General features: G+C 54.8%; 1 protein-coding gene across 2 annotated transcripts in view; it reads left to right on the forward strand.

Moving 5' to 3' along the window:
* The first annotated feature begins 2,831 nt into the window (after nucleotides 1-2,831).
* Nucleotides 2,832-26,147, forward strand: part of MAP2K3 (mitogen-activated protein kinase kinase 3) — a 33,133-nt gene continuing 9,817 nt past the window's right edge. Inside the window, exons 1-4 of one of the 2 annotated variants that reach the window (XM_051778441.1) lie at nucleotides 2,832-3,171; nucleotides 21,254-21,286; nucleotides 21,672-21,741; nucleotides 23,551-23,599. In XM_051778441.1, coding sequence (XP_051634401.1) covers nucleotides 2,871-3,171; nucleotides 21,254-21,286; nucleotides 21,672-21,741; nucleotides 23,551-23,599 — 453 coding nt within the window. In that variant the 5' untranslated portion in view covers nucleotides 2,832-2,870. Of the gene's footprint in view, nucleotides 3,172-16,356; nucleotides 16,680-21,253; nucleotides 21,287-21,671; nucleotides 21,742-23,550; nucleotides 23,600-26,147 lie in introns of those variants that run through there. The other variant, XM_051778449.1, reaches the window with a different exon arrangement.

Raw genomic sequence — 26,147 nt, forward strand, 5'->3', positions numbered from 1 at the left:
GCACGTGCCCGCCCGCCGGCCAATGGCCGCGCCGCGCTTTTGTTTTGGTACGGCCGCGCGCCCCTTAAAGCGGCGACGCCCCTCGGCGGTGGGGCCCCACCGACAGCGGCGCCCGGCGCCCCCACGCGGGCGGGCACCGCCACCAGCGCGGTCCGAGCGCCGGCACTGGGGCGGTACTGGGGAGGTACTGGGGATGGACTGGTGCGATACTGGTCATGGACTGGTCGTGTACTGGTGCAGTACTGGTCGTGTCGTGTGCTGGTGCGGTACTGGTCACCTACGGGTGCGGTACTGGTCATGTACTGGTCTGGCATTGCTCCAGCACTGGTCATGTACTGGTCCTGTACTGGTCTGACACTCGTTTGGCTCTGGTCCTGTACCGGTCTGGCATTGGTCTTGTACTGGTCCAGCACTGGTCTGGCACTGGTCATGTCCTGGTCTGGCACTGGGTTACTGGGGCTGCACTGAGGACCAGCACGGGCCCTGGTGCTGCTCCGTTGTGCTGTCTCCTCTACAGTAGTTCCTGTACTGGGTTCTCTGCCCCTCTTGTACTGGTGCTGCTGGGCTGGTGCACTGGCCCTGCCATGCTGTACTGGTGCTGCTGAATTAGTGCACTGGTCCTGCCCTGGTGTACTGGTGGGCTGGTGCACTTCGAGCCCCTTTGGGCACTGGAAGGGGCTCTCAGGTCTCCCTGGAGCCTTCTCTTCTCCAGATGAACACCCCCAGCTCTCCAAACCTGTCTCCAGCCCTTGGAACATCATTTATCATATACACATCATACCCCTGACCTGAAAACTCTTGGTGGCAGGAGCTGAGCCTGCCTGAGGTGTCTGCAGGCTGGCAGCTGCCTGTGCAACAGGAAAAGCAGCAACACCTAAAATTAACCTGGAACTTGTAATAGTTCACCAGCAGCTCCTCTGCTCCTAAACACCATCTTGTCCTTTGTTTACTCATCCCTTCAGCTCCTGCTGCCCAAGTTAGAGCCCATGAGCTGATGAATTTGCCTGTGCTGATTCCCTCTGCCCCAGGCCAGCAGATCCAGCTGCTTCTGATCTGGCAGACACCCTTCTCCAGCAGGGAATCTGCTGGGTCCAATGGCAGCAGCTCAGACAGAGGAGGTGGAGGCAGAAGGAGCCATGCTGGCAGGCACTGGGAGGCTGCAGAAGAAAAGGGGAGATCTCCCAGGAGTTCCCCATGCTCTGTCATGATCAGCAGGTGACACGGCTGCCTCTAGTCCCTTCCTTGCAGCCCCTGCCCAGCCCCACGGCCTTCCCACCCTGTTGGATTTGGATGCTAAGTGTGCCCCAGTTTCCATTTGTGTCTCTGCAGCGCTCCAGTGCTGGAAGGCCTGGGAGCAGGTGACAAACCCCCACCTGTGAAGTGCCTGGTGACTCAAGGCAGGTGAATCAGAGCCGGGCAGCTTTTTCACCCACCCCTGTACCCTCAGCTGGAGTCAGTGGTGACCTCCAGCCGTGTCCTGGGATGCAGGCAGAGGGATGGTGCCCACTGGCACATGCCTGGGGACAGCAGGGTCATGCCCTGTGCTTGCAGTGACACCCCAGGCACTGCCAGCAGCAGGGCCGGGTGTCAGGGCCGGTCCCACCAGTCCTCGCAGCTCCACGTTCGCTCTGCTGCAGCACCCCCCAAACCTCACACCCAAGCACTGGCTCAGCCCAAACCTGGATCAGCTTTGGGTCAGCCCAACTGGGGTTCAAACCCTGTTGTTGGTTCCCAGATCTGTATGGATAAATGCCAGAAAGGTCCACTGGGCTCCTGCCTGCCCAGCCCGGCAGTGACATCCACGGCTCTTGCGCCACCACTAATGACCCGCAGTTGGACTGGAGAGGAGTTTTTTTGGAAAGACTCCTCCTTGCCTGTGTTGAAAGACTTGAAAGGTGGTGAATCTACGACGTCTCTCAGGAAGGTAATTGCTCTCCCCATTAAAAACCTGTAATTTATTCCCCATTTGAACTCTTCTACCTCCAACGTGCAGCTGCCAGATCTTGTGCCATCGCTGCTGGGTCACAGGTCTGCTTGAGGCACCTGTCCTTGTGCAGCCACAGATCCAGGTCCACCCAGCTTCTTCCCTCTGGCAGTGATTCCCTTGAACTGCTAGGGTTTGAGGAAGTTTTTTCAGCCCTCAAACTTATCCCAAATGCTCTGCAAAGCCCAGAGCTGAGAACTGGCTGTGGCAGAGCAGCTGTGATCTCAATGCTGTCAGCAGCTGCCACCCCTCCAACCCCTCCTTTGTATCTGTATGGATCACACTGGGAATTCCAGCCAGAAAATGGTACTTGGAATCTCCTTTTTGCTTGTTCAACTGCATCTCTCACATCCCATCCTGCACCTCTGTCTGCAGCCCAGTTCAGGTGTTTGAGGGAGCATCCTCACCCTGGGATGTGCCACAACACATTCCTGGGCTAGAAGGGATGGATCCCTCAGCAACAAATCATGAATTATAGAATACCCTGAGGTGGAAGGAACCCACAAGGATCATCCAGTCCAACTCTTGACCCAGCACAGGACACCTCCAACAATTCCACCCTGTCCCTGAGGGTGTTGTCCAAATGCTACCTGAGCTCCGGCAACCTTGGAGCCACGCACACTGCCCTGGGGAGCCTTTTCAGTGCCCAGCCACCCTCTGGGGGAAGAACCTTTCCCTAATATCCAACCTAAAGCTCTCCACACACAGCTCCAGCTGTTCGCACGCATCCCCATCCACTTTTCAGCCAGACCCACGGTGCTCAGGACCCGCGGAAGATGCGATGAGTTGACTGTTCTCAGCTGAGAGCACCAGCCCCTCCAAACCACCACCACGATGCCAGCGCGCGTGGGGGCGAGGTGTGGCGCAGTACAGGGGTCCCGGGGCGATGCTCCGCGCCCCAAGCGGTGGCGGGGAGAGCGGGGCCAGCAGGGACAGCGGGGCCACCTCGGCTACGGGGCAGCGCCGCCCGCCCGCCTCACTTCCCCTTCCCAGCCCTGCCCGCGAACCGCAAAGCTGTTTGCGCGCGGAGGCCTTGGCCACGCCCCCTCGGCGGCGCTGTCCAATGGCGGCGCGGCGGGGCGGGGCCTGGCGGTCGGTGTTCGCGGCGGGGCCGCGCCGGGCGGGACTCGCGGGCTCCGCTCAGCCCGGGCCCGCCGGGCCCCGCAGCGCCATGTCCCTGCCCAGAGGTACGGACGGGAACGGGGACGGGAGTGGGAAGGGGAACGGGACCGGGACCGGGGGGTGTCCGGGCGGGGGAAGCCGCGCCGCCGGGGCTGGTGTAACCGCGGGGCCGGCGCTGTTGCCCAACCCGCCGGGCGTGGGCTCCCCGCGGCCGCCGCTTCCTCTGCGCGGGGCCCGGGAGCCTCCGCAGCCCGGCGGCGTCGCTGCGGCCGGGTCCGGGGTCTCCCGGGGCTGCAGAGCCCGGGTGGGTGTGGGCTGAGGGGCAGCGGGGAGTTGGGAGGGGATCTCGCGGGGAGTGGGGGGCGTCGAGCTTGGAATAGGGGGATCCGCCTGGAATGGGGGGGTGAAGCTCCCATTGGCCTGTGGAGAGCGATAAAAAGAGTCAAGTTTTGTCTGCGGCTGCTGGAGCCCTTCCCTGCCCCGGGTATCCGCTTCTCGGGCGCCGGAGCCGCAGGTGAGCGGAGCCCCCTGCTTGGCTCGGCCGGGCGGGGGGGACGGGGCTCGTGTCACCTCGTGTCACCTCGTGTCACCTCGTGTCACCTCGTGTCACCTCGTGTCACCTCGTGTCCGTGTGTGGGACCCGGTGCCGGCGTGTGCCGTGTTGGAGTTTCCCACCGTCCCTGCCGTGAGCGTGACCGTGTGTCACGGGAGTTATTTATAGAGCAGAGCCGTGACTCAGGTGACCTGTCCCCGTCCCAAGGTGAGTGCTGGCATCGCCCTGGGATGGATGGTGACAAGGGAATGGCTTTGCCGGTGTCCCGGTGCTCCGGTTGCATCAGCGCCGTGAGCGCAGACCGGACGGAGGAGGGAGCACACGGAGTGCGGCTGCTGCCTCTTCTCTCTTATCACTGGAATGAAATTTGAGGGGTTTTCCCTGTTGCGGGAGTGATGCACTTGGAAGCTCGAAGTCAGGAGCCATGTGAGCAGATGAACGCACCGCGGCGTGACTTTTTTTTTCCCCCCTCACTGCTTTTAAACGCTCCATGTCTTATCCGGAGGGAATGTGGACCTGAGTTTCCTGTTTGCTGTGTAAGCAGGGGGTGAATCAGCAGCGATTTACGGAGCTGCTGACTCACAGGTAGGAGCACATGCCTCCAGCTGTCCCGCGTTGGAAGGGATCAACCGGGCTTCTTAAAGGGCTCTCCCTGGGATGCCTGAGCCCAGACCTTTCCTTGGCTGCCTGTGCCTGACCAGCGGATGTGTGGATGGAGGGACGAGGTGAGCCTGGCCCAGGGACCACTCGTGCCCTGGGGGAGATGAGGCCCGAGCTGGGCCCGGAGGATTTTGGGGGAAGCAGTTTGGCTGACAGCAAAAGGTGATGCCTGTGGGAGCGCCTGGGAGGCGGCGCTTTCCTCAGAGGAGGTTTGGAACTGTTCTGTGTCCCCGGGTTTCTGGCTGCACAGGGCTGTTGGTTGTGATGAACTGGTTCATTCATTCATTTAATTCATCCCGCCGTCCTTTGCTGGAGGTGTCACACGTGTGCTGAGTGTGCCCGGGCTCTGCTGGCACCAGCAGCTCCAAGTCCCTGTCTGACCTGAGCTCCTTTGCCTCCATCAGGGCAGCAGCAGCACAGGGGTCCATCCTGAGTGTGTGTAACACACCTGCCCCTTCACAACCCTCCCCTCTCGTCCTGCTCAGCATCCTCTGTGCCTCTCCTTGGTTTGCACCTCCCTCAGCAGTGCCAGTGCTCCGGGTTTTCCTGCGGCCACATAGGGATACTCACGGGTCTGAGCGTGTCCCACCTGCTGCTGGGACTGTGGATACTGCACTTGTGCCACCTCCTTCTCCCTCTCCTTTTTTAGCCTGAATTTAAGCTACATTTCCCTAATTTCCCTTGGGGAATTTCAGTGAGCAGTCTCGGGTTTCCTTTCCTGGTTCTTCTCGGCCTCGTGTTGATCAGGGTTGTAAACGGAGGCCGTTGTGTTGAAGCTCTGGGTTGGCTCTTCCCATGATAGATGCCTTCCAAAACTCACCTGCCGGCACTTTGGCTTAGTCACGGGGTTGTCTCCTGCCTCGGGAGTTCTTGGGAATGTGCGTGGCTGGCTGTGACACGCGCCACAGGAATGGTGCTGGGCCAGGAATGGTGCTGGGCCGGGGCTTTGCCTGCTCTGTGCTAACATACCTCGTGAGATAAACACCTTCTGGGGTTTGTGCAGAGCTCAGGGAGGATTTTGGCTTTCTTCCTCTTCCCATTGCTCCTATCTGCGTGATCCAAGTTATCTTGCAGGATCAGGTGTGTGGGAGAATATCGCTTGTGTTCCGTGTTATCTTGCACTGTCGAGGCTGATGTTTGCTAAAATATGCAAAATGTCTCAGGTCACCAAAGCTCCCTCGAGCTGTGTCTGTTGGAATGGGTGTTACTGAGGGAAGGAATTGGGAGCAAAGCTCCTGAGCTGCCCCTGTGTCCTCCTTGCAGAGCTTTGCAAGGGACACAGCCTGTAACCACAGCTTGCAACACGGGCCTGGGCATGATTTTCCAGCAAGGTCTGCACCTCTTTCAGTGGGTGGATGCTGTGAAGGGAGGGTGTTGTATCCAAGAGGTTAAAGCAGGAAGAGATGAAGCCTTAGGGAATTTGCAGCCTTTGGGTGGGTGCAGAAACAGAGCAGAGGGTGCAAAGTCTGAGATTCTGTGGATACAAATCCAGGCTGTTGCCTTTCCCCTGGGCCTTGAGGCATGTCTGCTGCCTGCATGTGAAAATCCGTGTGCCCTTCCCCGTGGCTGTTGGCTGTGACTTGAGTGGCCCCTGATGCTCAGGAAGCTGCTCCTGGAGGGACAGGCAGGAGCTGTCCCCCAAAATCGTGGAGTTTGCTGGAAAAAGCAGCTGTGGGGAGGGAGGGCAGGTGTGTGGATGGGATCTAGAGGGAAAAGACCTGCTTGACCTCACCTGGGCTTACCCACTGCTGAAGCCAGAGTAATTCAAAAGCAAGATTGTCCTCTGGGAATAGAGGTGTTGCTGGGAAGAGAGATCAGGATCCAGCGTGAGCCAGGCCGTGTCTCTGGGAAGGCAGCTCTCATTTGCCACTAAGGCTTGGAAAAATCATCAGTGGGAAATGCCAGGACCTGGGGATGAACTGGTGCTTGTTCTGGTGGCACATCTATTCTGGGTGGGTAAATAAGTGGTGGGGACGTGTCCCTGCCGTGCCCTGGCTGTGCCCTTTGTGGGAGCACACCACTGTTATGCAATTCAGTCTGTGAATCCTGTACTGTCTTGTGTGCCATTCATGCTTCTCCTGCTGCCATCCCCCAAAAAAAGGCAGTTCTGCCAAAAATACACGTGTGGGTCATGACCTGCAGAAGCAGGATTTTGGCTCTGGGCTCCCGTCGTGTCTGGGCAGAGCGGCCGCCAGCCTGGTGTCCCCAGGGTGTGTGTGTGTGGTTGGAGGGGCAGGAGCTCTGATCCCACAGAGCCAGGTTTTTATTTAATTCCAGTTGAAGCATCACAGAGCTCAAATCCAATTAATTCTAACGATCCTAGAGAGAACACAGCGCTTTGCTCCTGCCCTCCTCCTCGTGCTTTCTCCCGGCATAACGGTGGGCGCCTGGAAAATATCATGTTGGATGTGATAAATATTTAGCAGTGCCTCAGCAATCAGTTTCCCTCCCTGGAGGGATGCTTCTCTGTGGGTATTTTTTTTCTTTTTTTTTTTTTTTTCAGTTGATAATGCTTCTCCCTGAAAGCTGCTGCTTTTATTTGCCAGCTCTGAGCTGCAGTCCAGGGCTGAGCTGGAGTTTGTTTGCAAAGGTGGCTGTTGCTGGAGGAGCCTCACCTGTGCTTTGTAGATGTTCCCTTTGGGTGCCTGGGAATGGGAGCAGCTTTCTGGTGATTTTTTTTTTTTTTTTTATGACCCCAAATGCCACCTTTCCAGATGTGGGGCTCTGTGGGTTTTTGGACGGAAGATGGTTGGAAGATGGTTTTTGCTGGTGTTAATAAGGCACAGCCTGGGCTGGCTGTTTCCTGGGGAAAGAGCTGGGAGAGGAACTTGTGTTGGCTGGGGAGGTGATTTTGCTCTATCAACAAAAAGTTTGGGGTTTTACTGCCGTGACTCAGGATGGCTTGTGGGTACATATGGAACTGGATGTACCCACTGCCTCTTGCTGACAAACTCTGTAGCACAGGTCAAGTGTTAGTCAGGGATTTTGAGGGGGGGAGAGGGCAGAGAAGATTTTTTTTTTTTTTTTATGGTGGAAACTGGAAGTTTTTGTTGTTTTTTTCCACCTGGGAGATATTCCATCTCCCCACAGCCCATCCTCTGCTTGGGTCGATGCTGCACTGGTGCTGTGGCAGCATTGTGAGTCCCATTGTTCATTGCCCCAAGGAACACTGGAATTACTGGGCACAACTGCAGTGATTTCAGATATCACAGTGGTGCCTTGTTTGCAGTGGGTCTGAGTCTGCTCTCTTTTCTGGAGCTGGGACAGAGCTCCCTGCCTGCTCCTTTCTCTTGCAGCTTCTTCCCTGTCTGGAACAGAGTTGCTGTAGGTGCAGCATCTGGTGGGTTATAGTGTGGCTAAGGGGAAGGGCAGGGTTTGAGGGTCTCGTGATCCCAGCAGGTAGGGAAGGAAAAGAATCGTTGCCTCATGCTGTGGGAGATTCTGGACCTGCAGTGGGGTGAAGGTGGAAAGGAGGTGGACCCTTTCCAGCACCCACCAGGCTGCCACAGTCTCCATCCTCCTGCCCCCCTGTGCTCAGGGAGGGGCACTGCTGAGTCAGTCTGTCCACAGTTCTAAGCCTTAATTTCATCGCCTCAACTGAAATTATTTTTTTTTTAAAGATAAATTTCCATTAAAAAAATCTTACTTGAGTGTAAGAGGAGGCAGGATGAGGAGGAGACAGCACTTACCAGAAGTTGTTTGCAGAGCATTCACCCTTCCTCTCCGTGCACCACCGCCAAAATAAAATCTGGTTTTGGAAAGGAAGAAACCTCCGGAGAGCTCAGCACAAGTAATTTCCCATCAGAGGCTGTTAACCTTAGCTGTGGTTTGGCACTGACATCAGCTGAACTGCTTGTATCTGCTGATGCTCTCTGGGGATGATGGTGGTGCTTGGACCCTCTTCTCCCTGGGATCTGTCTGTGGGACACCGAGTGCCCCTTATCGAGGATGTTTGTCCGTGCTGCCTCATCTCCTGCTGTGACAGTGCCTTTTAGGAAACTTAAAAGCTGCTTTTAATGACTGTGTTTCATTCAGAAAGGTCTTGGAGGTTTCCAGTAGGGAATGCATAAATCCCTGCAGCTGGGATGGGGTCCTGCTGGCATCTCTTGGGCGGTGCCAAGAGCCACATCCCCCGTCAGTGATGGGTGTGGATGGGACCAGTGGTACAGGGCAGAGGGACAGGAGGGGAAGAAGTTGTCCTGCAGGGCTTGGCAGGTGACAGTCATGTGTCTGACAGATCACAAACACGCAGGGCTGGTTACGTGGATGGGCTGGGGGTGGTTTAGGGGAGGATGACGAGGTTATCTAGGGAGTGTCAGCTTGTCTGGGCTTGCAGGCCAGTTAGATACTGCTCTGTGGTGTGTGTGTGTGTGTATAAACTCCCTCCTAGCTGGAACCTCAGGGGGATGGTTGACACAGCAGCCTGTGCTGCAGGGGTTGGGTGCCATGGATGTCTTCACTGGTGTGTGTTAACAGCAGCTTGGACATGGCAGCATCCTGACCTGGCTTGCTGGAGGGCTTTTGGCACAGCTGGAGCAGATGTTCCCTCTTGCTGCACTCAAACCCTCCCTGCAGGAGGCTGTTTTCTACTTGAGGGAGTGAAGGGCAAATACACTGTGTGGTGGAGGCGTTTTTTGCCGTAGGATGGAGATCTTGGTTTACTTGGTGTGGAAGTGGGAAAGGTGAGGCTTGAGAGGGAGATGATGGAGCAGCAAAGAGTGCAGTCCCCGGGATGGCCCCTCTGAATCAGTCCTGGACGTTATGGGCATGGCTGCAGGGGTGTGTTGTTCTGAAGACGTGAGGATGTCTTTGCAGTTCGTCACTAGAAATGACGTGGCTCTTTTGCTGAGAGCCAGATGTGCTCACTGTCAAGGCTTTTCAAGAAAGCTGCTCTGCATAGTTAAAAATCCCCCGCCGCTGCAGACCGCTTGGTTTCTCTCCTGACACGCTGCCAACTTGCATCTGAGCCAAAGATGAGATGATCTCGTGCTGATACGTGGCTTTGGCTGCTCTTTGTCATCTTCCAAACACCTCTGAGAGGTGCTCAGGGGTAGATGACAGGCCCAGCCCCACATGCCTGTTTGTATAACCCCATACCTGCACCCAGAGAATCCCTGCCAGCACAGGGCAGGGCAGTGTGAGACACTTCTGTGTGTGTGCACGTGGGCTCAGCTGACTTCTGAGGTTTCACTGGTCTCCCCACAACTAAAATCATCCACTCTCTGCCAGATCTGCACTGTTTCACCCACGGTGCTCCCAGCTGGCAGCCATCCCCATGGGCAGGAGCTTGGTGGTCAGAAAAACTGATGTAATGGTGCAGAAAGAGGATGAAGGTGCTGGTGGGTGGGAGGTGGGTGGTGATGCTGCTGGGGGACCAGCCTGGACCTGTACCAGCCTCTACACTGTGCTCTGTTTCTCTCTTTGGCGGTTTCCCTTAAGTCTGGAAGCAGCTCCACACTGCTTTTAAAAAGAGGGATGTGGTGGGTGGTTTAGATCTTCTTTTACAGCTCCCAGTGTCTACTCTTTGTTAGCATCTGCAGCCCATTTCCTCCAGATTTTTGGTTATCTCTGTGGTTGTTTGGCTGTGAGCATCGTCCTTGAGCATCAGTGGTGAGCACCAGATGCCAGAGGATGGCTGGCACTGCCAGGGCTGGGATTGTCCTCAGAGCCCAGGATACCTGCAGGGCTGTGATGTGGCTTTTCTGCCTCTTCTGCTCTGCAGACACTGCTTTCTTGCCCAAGAGCAGCTTTTTGCAGATATTAGTTACACCTGTCCCTGCCTGGTTTCTTGAAGGGCACCTTGGGTGGTGAGAGTGAAGAAATCACCAGGCAGAAATTGTGGGTGAATTTGCAATTTAAACTCTTTATCAGCCTTGTGTGTGCTTTGCTAAGGTGCTAGAAAACCACTCAGCTTTTCCTCCAGCAGCTCCCCTGTGCGTGTGATGTCTTTGTGCACATTCCAGGCAGCTGCAAGTGTTTACCCTTAATTCTGGATCCACAAAGAATCTCATGTTTGGTAACTGTGGGTTTCCCCGTGGGGCTTTACAGTCTCACCTCAGCGAGGGAAACCGTGTGTAACCGTCCCAGGGACGGGAGCCAGCCTGGGCTTCCCTTCATCTCAGACAGGTTTGATGTTTCACACGTCTCCTTCCAGCTCCTCTCCACATGTCACGCTGCTCCTTTCCCCAAAACACGGATGTGAGGCTCGCCCTTCCGGGATAGAGGGGATTTTCAAGAATTGATCACTTCTTATTTAAATGGAAACAGTTCTTGGAAGCCCCGAGCGTGCCCCACAAGTGCTGCAGGCTGAACTGCACTGAGTCACTGCCTGTCAGCTCCTGGGCCAGGACAGGAGCCGGATGCATCGGGATCAGCCTGTCTGCAGAGACTTCTGCCTTCCTGGGACAGAGTGACATCTCTTTAATCCGACTTTACTAGGAAAGGCCTGCAACACTCACTTCCCTGAACATCAGAAAAATTGTGGTGTGATAGGTGGATATGAGAGAGCGACAAAAGGAGGGGAAAGAAGATAAATCCCACCCAAAGGCAGCAGCAGAGTGAGGCTCTGCCCTTCCTGCCGGGGCCACGTGGGAACCCTGGTGGCGAAACGCCACCGAGCTGTGGGCACGTTTCCTGTGGAGCCCCTGCTTTTCCCCGGCATGAATCAAAGCTGCCCTGTGGGCACTGGGCAAATCCACCGCAAAATAGGTGTTTTCCCCACGCAGAGCTGGTACAGCCTCTGATAAGAGCCTGCGGATGTGGGGCGGGGCAGGGTGATGCTGGGCAGTGGGGCTGTCAGTGTGCCCGGTGGCCCAGCCTTTAATTAGGGGGAGGATTTTTTTTTTTTTGAGCTTTTTTTTTTAAGCTTTGCAGCGAAGAGTGTGGAGGAACAAAGGAGAAAAATGTTCGCAGGTGATTTCTGCAAAATGTGGAGTTTAACAAGTATGTGCTTATCTACCTGTGTGTCTATCAGTGTAGGAGATTATATATATATGTGTGTGTGTGTGTATAAAATCTTCCTAAACCAGTGAGCAGCAGGAGCTGACCTCATGGACCAGCTGGATGTGGGATTTGTTCTGGGAATGTGGATGTAGTCTGTCCTCTGGGGCAGAGGAACAGCGATGGGAGGTACCCAGTGCAGGAGGTAGGGCTGGTGTGGTTGATGCCAGGGAAAGAGGCTGCAGGTCTGGCTGGCTGGGCTGAGCTCTCCTGGGGGTTTTAGGAGCCAGCTCTCCCCTTTCTACATCAGCCCTTACTTGCAGCCCCCATTGCAAGCAGGTCACAGGGACCAAAGGGCTCACCTGCCACCTCTTGACTTGGGAACATCATTAGTGGTTGACTGGTGCTTTTTGGCTGGGTGCTGAGGTTGGAGTGCAGTAACAGGCTTTACATGGAGATAAGGCTGAGCAGTGGCCTGAGGGGAATTGGACAAATCTCAGTATTCCCTGGATGCTCTCAGCCTGGGGAGAGCCCTCTGCCTCATCCAAGCCTGGGGCAGCATCCTGGCTCCCCATTCACCTCCTGATGGGGTGGCTTTTTCTCTCTGAAGTCTCCAGGTGGCTGTGTCTGTTTTGCCCCAGCCCTCTGGTAGGATGAGCCCTTTGCATCTTTTGTCTTCTGCCTGGTTTCCTGGAGCAGAGAGGGACAGGGTGAGAGAGGCAGGGAAGAGGGATGGCATTGAAAATGCTCCAGCACAAAACTTGCTGTTTTCCACAAGCTGCCAGATCAGCACCTTGCTCCAAAGGAAATAACCAAAGGTTTTCCCTGCTCCTGCACCCCAGAGAGGTGGTGCCAGGTCAGTGCTGGAGATCAGAGGTTTTCCTCTGAAGATGCACAGGTTTTGTCCACTCGAGCTGTGGTGGCATCCTGGGAGCAGGGAAGTGCTCCAGGTCCCAGAGGGATAATGTCACTGTGAACCTTCTGAGCAGCTGCCTGCCCCATTCCCCAGCACAGATGCTGGTCTTGAGAGTCCTGCCTGAAGCCTCTGGACCAGGGAAGCACCTGGGTCATTCTCTTGTTTCTGCTCTCTGGACCAGGAAGCTGTGGACATCAAGGCTTTCCTTGGGGTTTTTCTCCCCCTTCCATAAATTCTGTTTTCAGAGCAAGTGCCTGCTCTGTCTTACATCATTTGCAGAGATGAAATCACTCTGTCCCTGCCCAAAGTAAATTGGAGGGAGGATGGTAGAAATCTATTTTTTCTTTTTTTTTTTTTTTTTAAGAATTGCCTTAAAAGCAGAGAGGGGAATACTTTGCTTTCTTGACAAGTTTACAAGGTTTTGGGGACACCTGGAAGTACTTGAATTACGCCAGTTTGGATAGAAAAAGTGACTATTGACTCTGGAGTTGAGTTACTGCTGACAGTTACAAAGTCAAATGACTCTTATTCCTTTCCCACTGTGCCTCCTGTCAAGCTGATCTATTCCAAGAGCGGTTTGAGTTTTCTTTCCCATCAGAAAACTGTCACCAGACGGTCACAGCAGTTACAAGCAGATTTTATTTTTTTTCATGGCTTTGCCTCTGGGGTGAGAAATGAAAGGGAGGAGTGATGCTCTGGGAAGGGCTGGGTACCTGCTGGCAGGGAGATCAGAACAGGTGTCGGTGTTCTGCCTCTTCCTTTTTCTCTTTTTTTTTTTTTTCTTCTCTTTTAATAGTGTGCTCATTGCTTTTCTCTAAGCATTGTCTCCTTTGCCTTCTCCTCACAGTCCCAGCATCTGAGGCTGGGATTCCTTCCAGACCTTTGTCTCGTGGTGACACTCCAGTGTCTGCAGCCGACTGGGTACAGTCTGTGCTGGTCCCACGAGGTGGTTGGTGGCTGAGGGTTTCACACTGGCCATTTGTGCCCCTGTGCTGCCCAGCTCCATGACTCCTGATGATCCATAGGTTGGGTTAATTACCCATCCCAAGCATTTTTCCCCACTGCCCCCAGCCTACTCCTGGTGTGTCCACATTGCCATTGCACTGCAGCTGAGCTTTGAGGGGGTGCAGCCTCAGCTGTTGCTTTCTTTTTTTGGGAAAGTTCAGCTGGAGCAGTGGATGCAAAGGAGGCAGTGTCCAGGCCTGTGGCTCTGCTCCCAGAGGATGCTGTGCCCACACTCTGTCTCGGTGCCCCTGTGACTGTCACCACCTTTGCAGAGGGGTTTTGCACAAGCTCTGGTGTAAAGCATCACAATTCTCACTGTGTATGTGACGAGTCCTGTAAAGTCACCGTGTGAGTGTCAGCCAGACAGGGCTTTTCAGAAGGGAGTCTGACCTCTGGTCACGTGTGGTTTCTTGGGGTGGAATCCATGTGCTCCATCACGGGGCTGGAGGAGAGCAGTCTGCCACGTGGGGACAAAACACAGGATCAAACGTTTTTTCCAGCCCTTGGGGCTGTGCAGGTAACCTAAAAATACAGCTGGAATGTGGCTGGGCGGTGACATCCTCCCGGAGCTGCAGCTCAGGCCTCGTTATCTGTCCCGTGCACAGAGCCTGGGTGTGGCTGTGAGCCCCAGAGGTGGCCGTGCCAATGTTGGCTCTGGCTGTCGGTGGCTTTGCCTGTCCCCATATCCCTCACTGGGCACTGGGAGGTTGCACCCTTCTGCCTTGCATCAGTCTCACCCAGCCCTGGTGGCACTGTTGGTGTGACATCCTGCTCTGCTGGGGGGCACGAGTCCTGCGTGGTGTTGTGAGTGACTGTCCCCCAAACACCGTCTGAGGGGGTGAGAGAGATAACCCTGTTCCCTTTCCCGTTGGATTCGCTTCAAAGGCTCTATTTTAAAACAGAGCTGCTGAGTTTCCAGGCTGAGTGTCCCGTGCACGGCTTGGGCACGTGGGGCTTTCCCATGGGATGTGTGCCTTGTATGTGGAAAGGCGAGTGCATCCTAAGCTTAGGGCAGTGGCTGCATTACAGGCTTGGTCAGGAAAGCTGCTGCAGTTCCCAGATGGATGGTGAGATGTGGTGGGCATCAGGCAGTGTGGTGCTAGGACAGTGCAGCCAGCTGGTCCATGGGCTCTTCTCTGATAAAGGGCGTGAGGTATTCTGTGAAAATCATCTCCTCTCCCTGGTTAGCCACTGGCTCTTCTTTCAGGACAGGTGAAGTCATCCATTTTGTGCTCAATCCCAAAAATGCCCACAAAAAGCTCCTTTCCAACACCAAATGGGACATTTCTCTTTTGCTGCTCATGGCAAAGCAGCTCATCCCCATCCCCGGTCCCTGGCTGAGGTGGTGACCTGGCCCTAACCAAAGTTACCTCAGGAGAGGCTGCCTGTGTGCAGGGGAAGGGTGGGGAGAGGGGCCCGGTGCTGGCAGGGCACTGTTTGAGCTCATTGCTGTTTTTAAGGGTGTGCTCTTCCACTTATTCAAGCCAGCCCACTGGCAGGAGGCTACTGGGAGGGATGGGAGCCATCCTTGTCCCTGGCTCTGCCAGGGTGTGCCAGACCCTGTGGCGAGTGCCTGACTTCTCCCCATGGCAGGACTTGCTCCCCCAGCTTCCCTCACCCATCACAGGATGACATCCCAGCACTGAGGTATGGGGAGGCTTCATTAATGCCAGTGAAACACCCACTGCTTTTTGCTCCTCCGGGATTACCCGTGGCCTGTAAAGGATTGGATGATTAATGGCAAAAGATAAGCGTTTTTTAAGGCCGGGCAATTCCTACTGTGCTGGCAAACTTTTGAAAGAGCTAGCAATGGTGAGACTTGAAAGGATGCTTGGGCTTGTTTTCGTTTCTTTTGTTTGTTTGTTTGTTTTTTAAGATGCTTTTGAGATGTTGGGAAGCTCTGCTCTACACCACCTCTAGTCCTCGGGCACTGAAACCCAGCAGGACTAATTCAAAGGAAATTGTCTTTCCCATCCCACCTGCTGGGTTAGGGACTTTCTGCTCCAAAGCAGCTCTGACTCTGTGGGTGTCTGTGAAGATCCCTGGAGTGTCTATGTCTGGGAAAGGGGGAAATAGCTGCTAAGAGGGTTTGTGATGGGAGGACAACACAGCATCGCTCTCCCCGGTAGTGCCAGGGATGGGTGCTGGTGGCTCTCAGTGCCATCTGCAACAGCAGCTCCTGCGTCAGCATCCTTTATGTGCTGATGATCTGTGCCTGAAACTATACCCTGGGAGTGGAAATGAGCCTGAGAAAATACCTTCCGCAGTCCTTCTGGGGCTTACATAAACACTATTTAAAATTAGAGCCACTCATTATGTTGGTATGTGCATTTACCTTGACCTCTGACTTTTCAGCTTGCAAATGTGCATGGCCCAGCACAGCCTGGAGTTGGGAGAGAGCTCAGGAGCAAAGCACCAGCAGATTTTCTATAATTAGTGCAAGGTAAAGAAGCTGGTACAGTATCTTCCCCTCCAGGCTGTCAGGGAAATCGAAAACAAAACTGCAGCCTGTCAAAGCTGAGCCTGGCTTTGATCAGGAATGACAGCTCTGGCTTCTGCTGGGCTGGTTCTAAGGAAAAGGGGAAGAGCAGCGACACTTTGCCACAGCTTTTCTTGCACGTGTTTGCAGAGAAAGGAATGCTTTTATTCCCCCACTCTCCCCTGCTATTTCCCACCCAAATCCATGCAGCGATTTATATTTTGCCACCAGAGATGCCGTCTCGGTTGTCACCCTGGAATAGCTGCTAAGCCCCGTGCCGGTATTGTCATGGAACAATATTTCTACTATTTGTTGTGGTAATAGTTGTTAGTGGCAGAGCAATTAACGTGTCACCTGCAGCACAACGAAATGTGACCTCTTTCCATCCCGGCACCCCCTCTGGTGCCCAAACCAGCGAGCGTGGGCTCTGCTCTGCTCTGCTCTGCTCTGCTGGCTGGTGCCAGGGCTGTCCCGGGGCAAGGGTCGCTCTGGTGGGATGCCTGGGCCTGCAGGCTGGGTTTGAGTGACTCAGTTTGTCAGAAGAAAACGTGTCCCACCGGGATGCACTGTGGCAACCCAGCGCTTCAGTGGCTCCCGGAGCTGGAGCTGGCTCCCCACCAGTTTCCTGTTGACGTCACCTGCTATTTCACTGCTGCAGTTTTTACAACTGTTGAGCTTTCAAGGGTAATCGGAGCCGAGTCCGGCCAACCTCGGCAGCTGCCGATGAGGGAACGCGGCTCTACCTTCCCTGGCTCCCCCCAATTGCTTCCACTGCTGCTCCCAGCCTTGGGGACCGCCGGGAGCTGGGGACAGCGGGCAAGGGGAGCTGCGTGAAGCCAGCGAGTGCTTGGGGCCATGCATTCCCACTGAAAAGAATCATCAGTGCTTGCAAGAAGTGCTGTGTGCTGGATCCTGCGGGGAATTTTTTCCCCTCCCTCCGCCAGTCCGCCCCCATCCCTCTCTTCTGCCAGGCGTGCCAGCGCTGCTCTTCATTTCTGGGAAACCATGGACAAGAAGCAAGGTAGATGTTGCAATTTCCAAAACACGTGGTGGGGGAGAGCAGAGGGCTGGTTTTGGTGCTAAAAGAGGCTGTGTAACTTTTTGGGGTCAATCCATGCGGTTTTGTTGCTTTCTCCTTGCTTGGGCGGGGGGCCGGAGTTTGCAGCTGGGGATCTATTTTTAAAGCACTGGAAGCTTGCATGTTTTGTGTGGGATTAAAACTCTGGTGTCTTAATTGTAGAAAAAAAGTATAAAATAAATACAAATCTAGCATGTCTGAAGGAAAATATGCAGAGGGTGAAGCTGGCTCCTGGCTCCGGTTTGAGCTGCATTCCTGGGACGCAGGGTTTTCCAGAGGCTCTTGCATGCTTGTCCCGTACTAAAAAGCCTGTTGCATGGGAAAAGTGGGTGCCCATGACCCCGGCAGTCAGGAGCTCTGATTCAGCACAGGCTGACAGGTTGTTTTAGGGCTGCAAGGGGCTTTTTCTGCAGCGTGATTTTTTCCTTCTCCTTGCTGGCAGTTTTTGCAGAAGTGAGGAGCGCGGGGCGGCGATGACCCGCCTGAGCCCCTCTGCAGCGGGACCTCGGCGGGCTGATGAGTGATGGCTTTCAGCAGGTTGAGAGCCCTTTTTCCACTTCCACAGGCAGCTTTTTCCACTCTCAACAGTGGAAAATAGCACAAAGTGTGCCTGTGAGGAGCTGGCTCTCATGACCAAGCACCCAAATTCCCCTCTCTGCTTTGCACCCTGCCTCAAATGTCTTTATTCTTTTTTTTTTTTTCTCTTGATGCTTTTTGGTTCCAGCTCTTTCTTTGCAGCAGGGCAGGGATCCACCCTCCAACCTTCTGCCTTATCCATGGCATTTGACTCTCCTCCTCGGATCGAGGAGAACCGGGATGCATCCCAAACATTTCCCCCAGCACTAACAAAGCGGTGCAGCTCTCAGAGCAGCCTCCGACTTCACCTGGGGCTGCAACCAGAGCCCCGGGGAGGCAGCAAAGAGGTTTAATTTCAAAGGTCGACTCAGGCAAATAGTTTTATTTGCAGTTCTTTAGATTGTCCTGCTCCTTTCTCTCCGCCCACGCCAGCTGAGTGGGAAGGATAAACCTCCCGGGGAGAGGTGCAACTTAATCGGGCTGAAGTTGGTGGTGGCAAAGATGAGGATTCCGGTGTAGAATTAAGCAGTTCCAGGAAGTGTCTGTGGGGGTTCTTGACTGGTGGAGGTTATAGCATGAGAAAAAAAATTGGTAGGCTTTTTTTTTTTTTTCTCTCTTTAGGAGGAAATGGTTCCTTTCTTAGCATAAAGGATGCAGTTAGTGCCTGCAGCATCACGTGGGTTGCAATTTCGTCTGCACCAGGAACTTTTGTCAGCTAATTTTCCCCTGCCCTCAGTGCAGGGTGCTGTGCCGTGTGTGTCCACAGCCAGCAGCCTCTTCCACTGCCCAGAGCAGTGCCCTGCCATCCCATGGGCTCTGGGCTGGCAGCAGAGCCCTGGGGCTTGCAGGGATAACTGTGACATGTCCCCAGATCGCCTCCTCCTGCTGGAGGGATCTTCTGAGAGGAGCCGTGCTCTGTGCTTGCAGACACCCCTCTTGTAAGAACCTTGGGAAACTGGAGTGTTCCCAGGGTTTTCAGGTGTCCTAAGCAGTTGTGCACATTCTAGCAATTCCTCCTGCACTGACCCTGCTGGGATCCCAAATGTGAGAGAGACAGTGCTGGGTGAGCCTCGCCGGTGGGAAGGAGCTGACAGCAGCTGCCTGCGGGGGCTAAAAGCAAATGCTGCCCTGGGACTGAAGAGCTTGAATTGCAGGGTCATGTCATGCCCATCCCGCTGCCTTTCTGCTTCTCCTTTTTTTCCTTTTTATCCTTTTTTTTTTTTTCCTTCCCTCCACTCTCGTTCACCCAAACAGGGCATGGGCTTTCCCTGAGGGGGCTGTAGAGGCACTAGTGCTGCAAGCAGTGGAAGAAGCTTCAGCAAGAAGGAGTTCAGACCAGGCTACAGGGGCTGGAAATCTCATGACAAATTTTGGGAGAGCCGTAACAGGCAAATCCAATCTCTGCCTCAGCTCCCTGGCTGCAGGGCAGCATCCAGGGTGACTTTATTCCTGCAGGCATGGGCTGAGCTGGGTTTTCCGCCAACGTAGGTGGCCCTGGCAGAGCCTGGGAGTGGTGGTGGAATACCTCCAGTTTAATCAGTGGTTTTTCAGGTTGGAGCTAGGGAATACTTTTTTGGGCTAGGCTGGATGGGGTGGGAAGGAGGTGGTCACTGATGCCAGTGGTACAGTAATGGGAAGGCAAGGATAGTAGTTTGGGGGCACAGGGAAACGGGCTGATGTGCAGGGCCCCTGTTGGAGGAGAGTTCATGGCAATGCACAGAGGCACTGAATGACTCTCCTGTACAGAGCAGGGGGTTTGGGACAGGGATTCTCCAAGCCCCTTGCTGCCCCTCTAACCCATGCTGCACATCGTCCTGCCTGCGAGCTTGGGCTCCAGCAAACAGTGCTCCCAGCTCCCTCCTCTTGCAGACGGGGCTGAGGAAGGGCTGACTGAGGAAGGGCTGACGCCTGTGGGCCGCCTGGCTCCGGGAGCCCCTGGACCCTGGTCCTGCCCCGTGAGTCACCCGCGGCCGCGATGCCAGGGGAGCCGGCGGCACAGAAGGCGCTTTGTGCAGGGTTACTATGGCAATTGGGGAGAGGGAGAGCAAACAGATGGAGCAAAATCCCAGCCGGGAGGGGGGGTATTTCGGGGCTTCGTGTGGAGGTCTGGCTGGTAACTGCTGGGGGGCTGCGTGTGAAGCAGGAACCAGTCTGAGTTTTGGAGCAGGTCATGGGGGAGGAGCGCTCAGTGCAAGGGTCCCGCTCAGCACCGAGCTAAATGCATCCCTTGGGATGGAATGTGTGCCCACAGTGAGCTCCCCAACTTGCCTCGGTGCAGAAGGAGTCTGGGGACCCCAGTTCTTAGGGTCCGTGCATGGCCTCCCACGGTGAGTAGTGAGAGGCTGGCTGTGGGAAGGGGAGGCATTTCCAAACCCACAGACAACACTTGTCCTTTGGCTCCGTTTTGCGTTTGCTCCCGTCGTTGCTCAGCTGGGTGTTTTGCAAAGTGCCATCAGTGGGTGTGTGGGGCTGTTCATAGTGCCCCCTCCAGCCCTGCTGGGTGGGCGATGGGCAGGGGACACTTTGCAGGCTCACAAATTAGAAGCTGTGATTGCCGTGGCATGGTTGGGTTTCCAGAGGTGGTTTCCATCCAAGAGGGGTCGGTTTGGGGTGGAGTGACTTGCTGGCTGCTTTCATGGAGCTGGAAGTTCACATCACTCACAGGAATCGTGCTGGTCCCAGGCCTTACAGGCTGACTCTGATGAAGGAAAAATGGCAGATAAAATGTGGGTATAGACAGATCCATGCTGATTCCCTCAGCAGGGAGGGATGCTGCTGGTCCTGCAGTTGGGACCTTTGAAGTATGTTGCAGACCAGCTCTGACCTGCAGACTCAGTGAGGTTTGCATCTGGGGAAGGACAGGACTGGAAAAGTGAGCTCCAGGCACCTGTTTTATCTTGGAGATGGCAGGGGACAGGGATGGGGGCTGTCAGTGCTGGGAACATGTTGGACATGTGTTGTCCTCCTGTCTTGCTGCAGCTGCAGGAGCTCTCACGTGGTGCTGTGTCTCCTGCTGAAATTCCAGCTCCTTGCCTCTCCCCTCCTTTGCCTGGCAGCCTTTGGAGTGCTGGACTTTGTCCATACGCCTGCTCCTGGGAGCCAGGCAGGTAGGAGCTGTCTTGAAGGGCTATCCAAGGCCACTCTGAGCCGTCTGCTCCCATCCTAGTGCCTGGAGCACACCTTGATATTCCTGCTTTTTAATGCATATTCCAGCTCTGTGCAGCCACAAGCACCTTCAGCTGCAAAGTGCAGCTGCCCCTTTGTCTTGCCTGGGAGGATCAAGACCTTGATGCTCTCGGCTGCAGCACTTCAGCCCCTTGGGGTCTGGTTATTTTCTCAATGTGCAGGGGTAGAATGCAAGTGTCTGGCCTGTCTTGGCCCTGGCTGAGCCCTGTTTCCCTCTGCAGCAGTGGATGTTATCTCAGCACTGTTGGGAGTTGAGAGGAGTGGGAAGAGAGAATCTTCTTGCCAGTCACTCCTGGTGCCTTGTCTGGAGGGTCTCGGCCTCTGCAAGCCTGGGTTTGTGGTGGGTCCACTACTGGCTGACAGTCAGTTCCTGTCTGTTTTTAGCCTGTTTTCCCTTAGTCTGTGTAGGGTGTCCCCACTCCTTCTGGGACTAACCCCTTGGTTTTGCTGAAGGTCTGGTGGTCATTGCCTTCCATGCCTGATCCCACCCCGGTTCTTTCCAGGAGGGCCAGGCTGGGGGTTGGGGGGCAAGGAACCTCTGGACAGGGAGCATTTTCGGGAACCTTGCACATCCCTAATGGCATGGGGACCTCTTGTGGCTGGAGAAACGGGGATGGGGCCAGGTTTGGCTGGGCTCCCGAAGCCCAGCTGCCTCCCTCTCCTGGGGCCCTGCATGGGCCATGAGGGATATGTGGCTGCTGCCCGGCTGGGCTGGAGTGTGAAGGCTGAACTGGTGTCTCCTTTCTCTCTTTCAGGTTCCAAAGGATCCTTGGAGCCACACAAACCAGGTAAGTGCCTGGCAGAAATCACAGCTTTAACCCGGAAAAAGGTTTAAATCTCCAAAGAGAGGGGACTGTTAATGGCCATGAAGGTAAAGAGCACTTTTGGGATACAGTGCTTGGCTGCAAGACCTGGAAAATGGTCTCTGTCAGTGCACCCCTGGATATTTGTGCAGGCAAATCCTTGACAGTGACATTGAGACCCACTTGTGCTTCTGGCTCTTGCCTGAAATTTTGGGCAAAGGGTTGTGAGGACTGTGATCTTGTCACTTTGCTCACTGTGGTGAGGGGGTCCAAACCCTGCATTCCCTGCCTGGTGGCTGTAGGGAGCAGGATGCTCGAAGGGGAAAAAAAGCAAAGATCCAGTTGCTCATTTGTGTATCTTCTCTTCCAGTGAAAGGCAGGAAGAAACCAGATCTGAGGATAACATGTGTCCCCATCAAACAACCCGTTGCCAACACAACGTAAGTATCCTGCTGCCTAAAGATGTTCTCCAGAGCTGGATTTGGCATTTTCTCAAGAGGAATGGCCTGTGAAGATTTCACAAAACCAGCACAGTTATTCTTTTCTCTTAAGCTCTGGCTCGTGAGTGATGAGAAGGAATTGCACACCTATGCACACATGTGTGCAGGCACATGCACAACTCGTGTCTCTCTGGGAGGTGCCTGTTCTGATTTGAAATGGTTGAAAGGCTTGGAGACAGCAGGGAAGCTCTCCTTAATCTTTCTGCCATGGCTGTGCCAATGCCAAAGGGCAAAGGTGTGGTGGAGAGAGCGAATCTGCCCAAGGGAAGAAGAGGGGAAGGTTTTTAGTGCAGGGGAAGAGAAGAGGTGGTGACAGCTGGACCATGGCACGAGTAGGGGGGCGAGGATTGGGGAATGCTTTGCATGGCATGAGTATGGGGGTTAGTTTGGGTTGTTTGCAGCTCCTTGCCCTGGCGTGAGGAGGACACAGACATCTTACACGGTTGTGCTGCTTGGTGCTGGTGCCCAGCAGTATCTCAGGGCACTGGAATTTCTCCCTGCCCTGTTTGCTTCGTGCTGCTGATGCTTGTTGTGCCGTGGGGGAGAGCCCAGGGCAGCAGCGCTTGGTTTGACAAAGAGCAGACAGCTAAAATTCCTCCTCCATGGTGCTCTTCCAAAACACTTCAGGCTGTGTCTCCACTGCTGAGCCTTGTTTGCTCCTGTTCTAGAGAACTCTCCCAGCTCCAGGAGAGCAGTGAAATCCCAGAAAGGGAAATATCGCTGCTGAAAACCCCAGGTAGAGAGGGCAGATCAGCTGGAGGGGGAGGCAGGGGAACTCCCCCATTAATTAAGGCTGTGCAGCCTCACATGTAACAGCCACCTCCTTCCCCCACGGGCACATCTGTCTCCGCTCCTGCCAGTGATTGAATTTCCCCTGGAGAAGGCCTCACGTTGGAGTCTGCAGGGCGTTTGCATGCCCAGGGGCTGGTGCAAGCTGTCCACGACTCCTTTTCTCTGTGCTTTTCAAGCTGCAGTGCAAATATTTGCGCAGTGCAAGGCTTTTGCTTCGAGCCTGAAGTACTTCCTTGAAGCTGGAGGTTGCTTCGTGCTCTGATGGGAATTGAGAGTTGGGCAATCTCTGCTCTTAGAAGGTCCCAGGGGATGGGGGCAGCAGAGAAGTGAAGCAAGAGGGACAGCACTCCTAGGATGGCTCTAAAAGTACCGTGCTGCCCGCAATGGGAAATGGGCAGCAATGAGGAAAGAAGCCATAAAGGGTGACTTTCGCCTGCCTGGTGTTGTGCAAAGCGTGACACCAAAGTACTGCCTGCCCTGCCTGCCTGGAACAGGCAGCGAGTGCACACAAATGACTCACGGGTGAGGAATTACCTGTTGCTCCCTCGGTGTGTGTTTCGGGCTACGTGGCTGTCCTGTTACGACACCTGCCTGTCAAAACATGACAGCTGAGCTGCTCTGCCACAGAAACGGCTCATCCCGGCGGTCTCGGTTCCTCAGGCTTGTCTCCTGAGCAGGGATGGTTTTGTAGCCTGTTGCTTTGATGTGCCTGTCTCACCTGGCTGACTCCCCGGGGTTCTGGCTGCCTGTGTGCAGTGAGTGCCTCGTGGGTGTGAGCTGAGGTGTTACTGGCACGATTAAAGCCTTTGTGAGCGTTTGGAGGGGGCTGGTTTGAACCCACGACAAGGTACAGGGGAAAGCAGCAGCTGAAAGTGCTCGAAGGAATGTGAAACCTGGCTCTGGCCAAGAGGGTTAGTGAAGCTGGGTTCTCTCCTGACTCTCTCTCTTTTCTTGCAGGCCCCCAAGGAACTTGGACTCCAGGACGTTCATTACCATCGGAGATAAAGTACGTGTCAGTGGGGTTTTCTTTTTTACTTGCTTCCAGTGTTGTTTGCCCTGTGCATAAAAGGCTCTGTGGATCGTGCCTGACATCCTGTCAGGTCAGGTTTTGAGATTCCAGAGCACCCTGTGAGGTGGATGGTGCCCTTCTGGTGCAGCTTTGCAGGGATAAGACATCCCACAGCAGGACCTCTTCTCTGTGGAGTGATGGGGTGTCTGTGTGTATTTAGAGCAGTGACTGCTGGGGAGTTGAATTGGTCACCCTACCTGCAGGATGGCTTGTCCCTGAGCCCGTGCACTTGCTGACTGGTCTCTCTTGCCTGTGGGCAGTGCCATCAGAGGCCAGGTGGGCAGTTTGTCCATAGTGGGAGATCACAGCGGTCCCTTGACAGTCCCATCACCCACTGAATGGGTGGAGAGAAGTTGTGCATGCCTCATCCCTGGAAGTGTCCAAGGCCAGGTTGGACAGGGCTTGGAGCAATGTGGTCTAGTGGAAGATGTCCCTGCCCATGGCAGAGGGGTTGGAACTGGATGACTTTTAAGGTCCCTTCCAATCTAAACCATTCTGTGATGACCCAGCCCATCTGCCCTAAATCAGGGTGGCCTCACCATGCCCACAGACTGCCCCAAACAAAGTTCCTGTGTCCCACATACCCACAGGTCTGTGCTTCTCCCTGAGGCCCAGGAGAAGCTGGGCACAAAGCTTCTCTCCATCTCTCCAAAGCCTTTCCTAGTGACCTAATGAAAAACACTGCTAGAAATAGCCACTGTCTCTCTTTTATTTCATTCTCTTGTTATGGGCTCTCCTGGGGCTGCAGAAGCTGTTTGCAAGTGAGTTAAAAATACTCTGCATGGGATCAGCCCTACATCCAGTCCCTTCCAGGCTGGGAGGTGGCTTGGCTGGTGGGATCTGGGTCCCTTGGCCCCAGTGCAAGGTTTTAGGGTTAGGGGAGAGGAGGGGAAGCTTTGGCTGCATCCAGGGAATGATTCTGCTGCCTGTGCTGTTTTCTGGCCATTGTGTCATGCATTTTAATAGCTTGGGGAGAGATGCTCTCTGTGACAGCCTGGACATGGTGTGTGCAAGGGGACAGTGCTGCAGCTTAGGGAAAACTCACTGGAGTCACTTCCTTGCCTGCTCCAGTGTTTGCAGGAAGGGTCTGGTCCTGATGTTTTGGAGTGACATGGTGGAGAAGAGGACCTGGGCAGAAGGGCAGCTTTAGGCCATGGGGATGGATGATGACCTCGGGTCCATCAGATCTGTGCAGGCCATGCCGTGCATCCCATTGTCCCGGGAGGGAAGCGCTGGCTCCGTTGTTGCAATCCATCACCTCTTGTTTCTGGGCAGGGCAATGCTGGTTCCTGGAGTGTGCTGGGAACCGCCAACTTCTGGGGAAGCCTTAGGGCAAATGCCAGGAAAAGCACAACACAATAACCTGGAACAACTGCAGAACACGTGTCCAGCAAAGCACCACCAGACCCTTCCTGGAGGCCCCCGCAGGCACTGTGAACCTGCCCTGCTCCTCTGCCAGCTGCCCGGGGCGGGAGGGCAGACATGTCCCCCTTAACCCTGCTCTCCTTGTTTCAGGATCCACTGTCCTGCCCAGGAAAGGGCCGGCACCTTCCTGTGCTGGGCAGTGCATAGCTCAGTGCTGAGCTCAGGCACAGCCCTCCCTTGCTCCTGCCTCGCCAGCCACATCTGGCTCGATCGGCAGAGCTGGGACTGGCAGGAAGGTCCCTTGGAGCTGGTGGCTGCTGGCTGTGCTGTGGCCAGTGCCGAGGGGAGTTTGCTGGCCAGGAGCCCGGCAGCCACATGTCCCAGCTTGGCTCCTCAGCACCAGAGGCTGTTTCCTCTCTCCCTGCTCTGGGCGTAGCTCGCAGGCACAGCATCCGGCGCTGTGCCGTGCTTGTTTCCCACCCTCGCTGCCTTTGTGGCTACTGGGGCAATTTGGCATCCTGGTATTATTTTTGTTCCCTGAGACCGGAGGAAAACTGGAGGCTGGATAAAGCCTGGCTAAAAGGAGGCCTGTGACTTATGAGGAGCGATGAACGCAGCATCTAAAAATAGCCCGTGTCTCACTCGGTTCGTGCCCTGCCCAGCAGAGCCAGCAATTACAGGGGAACGTGTCTTTAGGGAAACTTGTTTGTGGGTTGTGCAGGAGCTTGCTGGCACCCTGATGTGTTGGGCATTCACTGGGCTGAGCACTGGCTGTGGGTTTTTTCCAGTTTTAAGCAAGACTTACTGTAGTTGTGCTTGCCTGAGCTCCATCATTGGTGCTAACTCATGTTTTACCTTGCTTTCTGGTGGTGGGAGAAAGTATCAAAAGCAGGTAAAACCCATTGAAACTCCCCAATAATGAGGAGTTTAGTCACTGTGTGCAGCATTCCATCTGACAGAGGCTTTGCCCAGGTGTTGTTAGACATACAGGTGTATTTGTGACCAATGATTTTTGGGATGTGTGGACAGGTGAGGGATCCCCAGCTGCACACAGGGATTTGGAGCTGTGGTGGAGACTCCTGACTGCTGCCCATGTTGGCCCAGGAGCTGTTAAAATCCT

The sequence above is a fragment of the Manacus candei genome, unplaced genomic scaffold (assembly GCF_025592945.1).
Source record: "Manacus candei isolate 608988 ecotype Guabito, Panama unplaced genomic scaffold, ASM2559294v1 h1tg000002l, whole genome shotgun sequence".
In the NCBI taxonomy this organism is placed as follows: Eukaryota; Metazoa; Chordata; class Aves; order Passeriformes; family Pipridae; genus Manacus; species Manacus candei.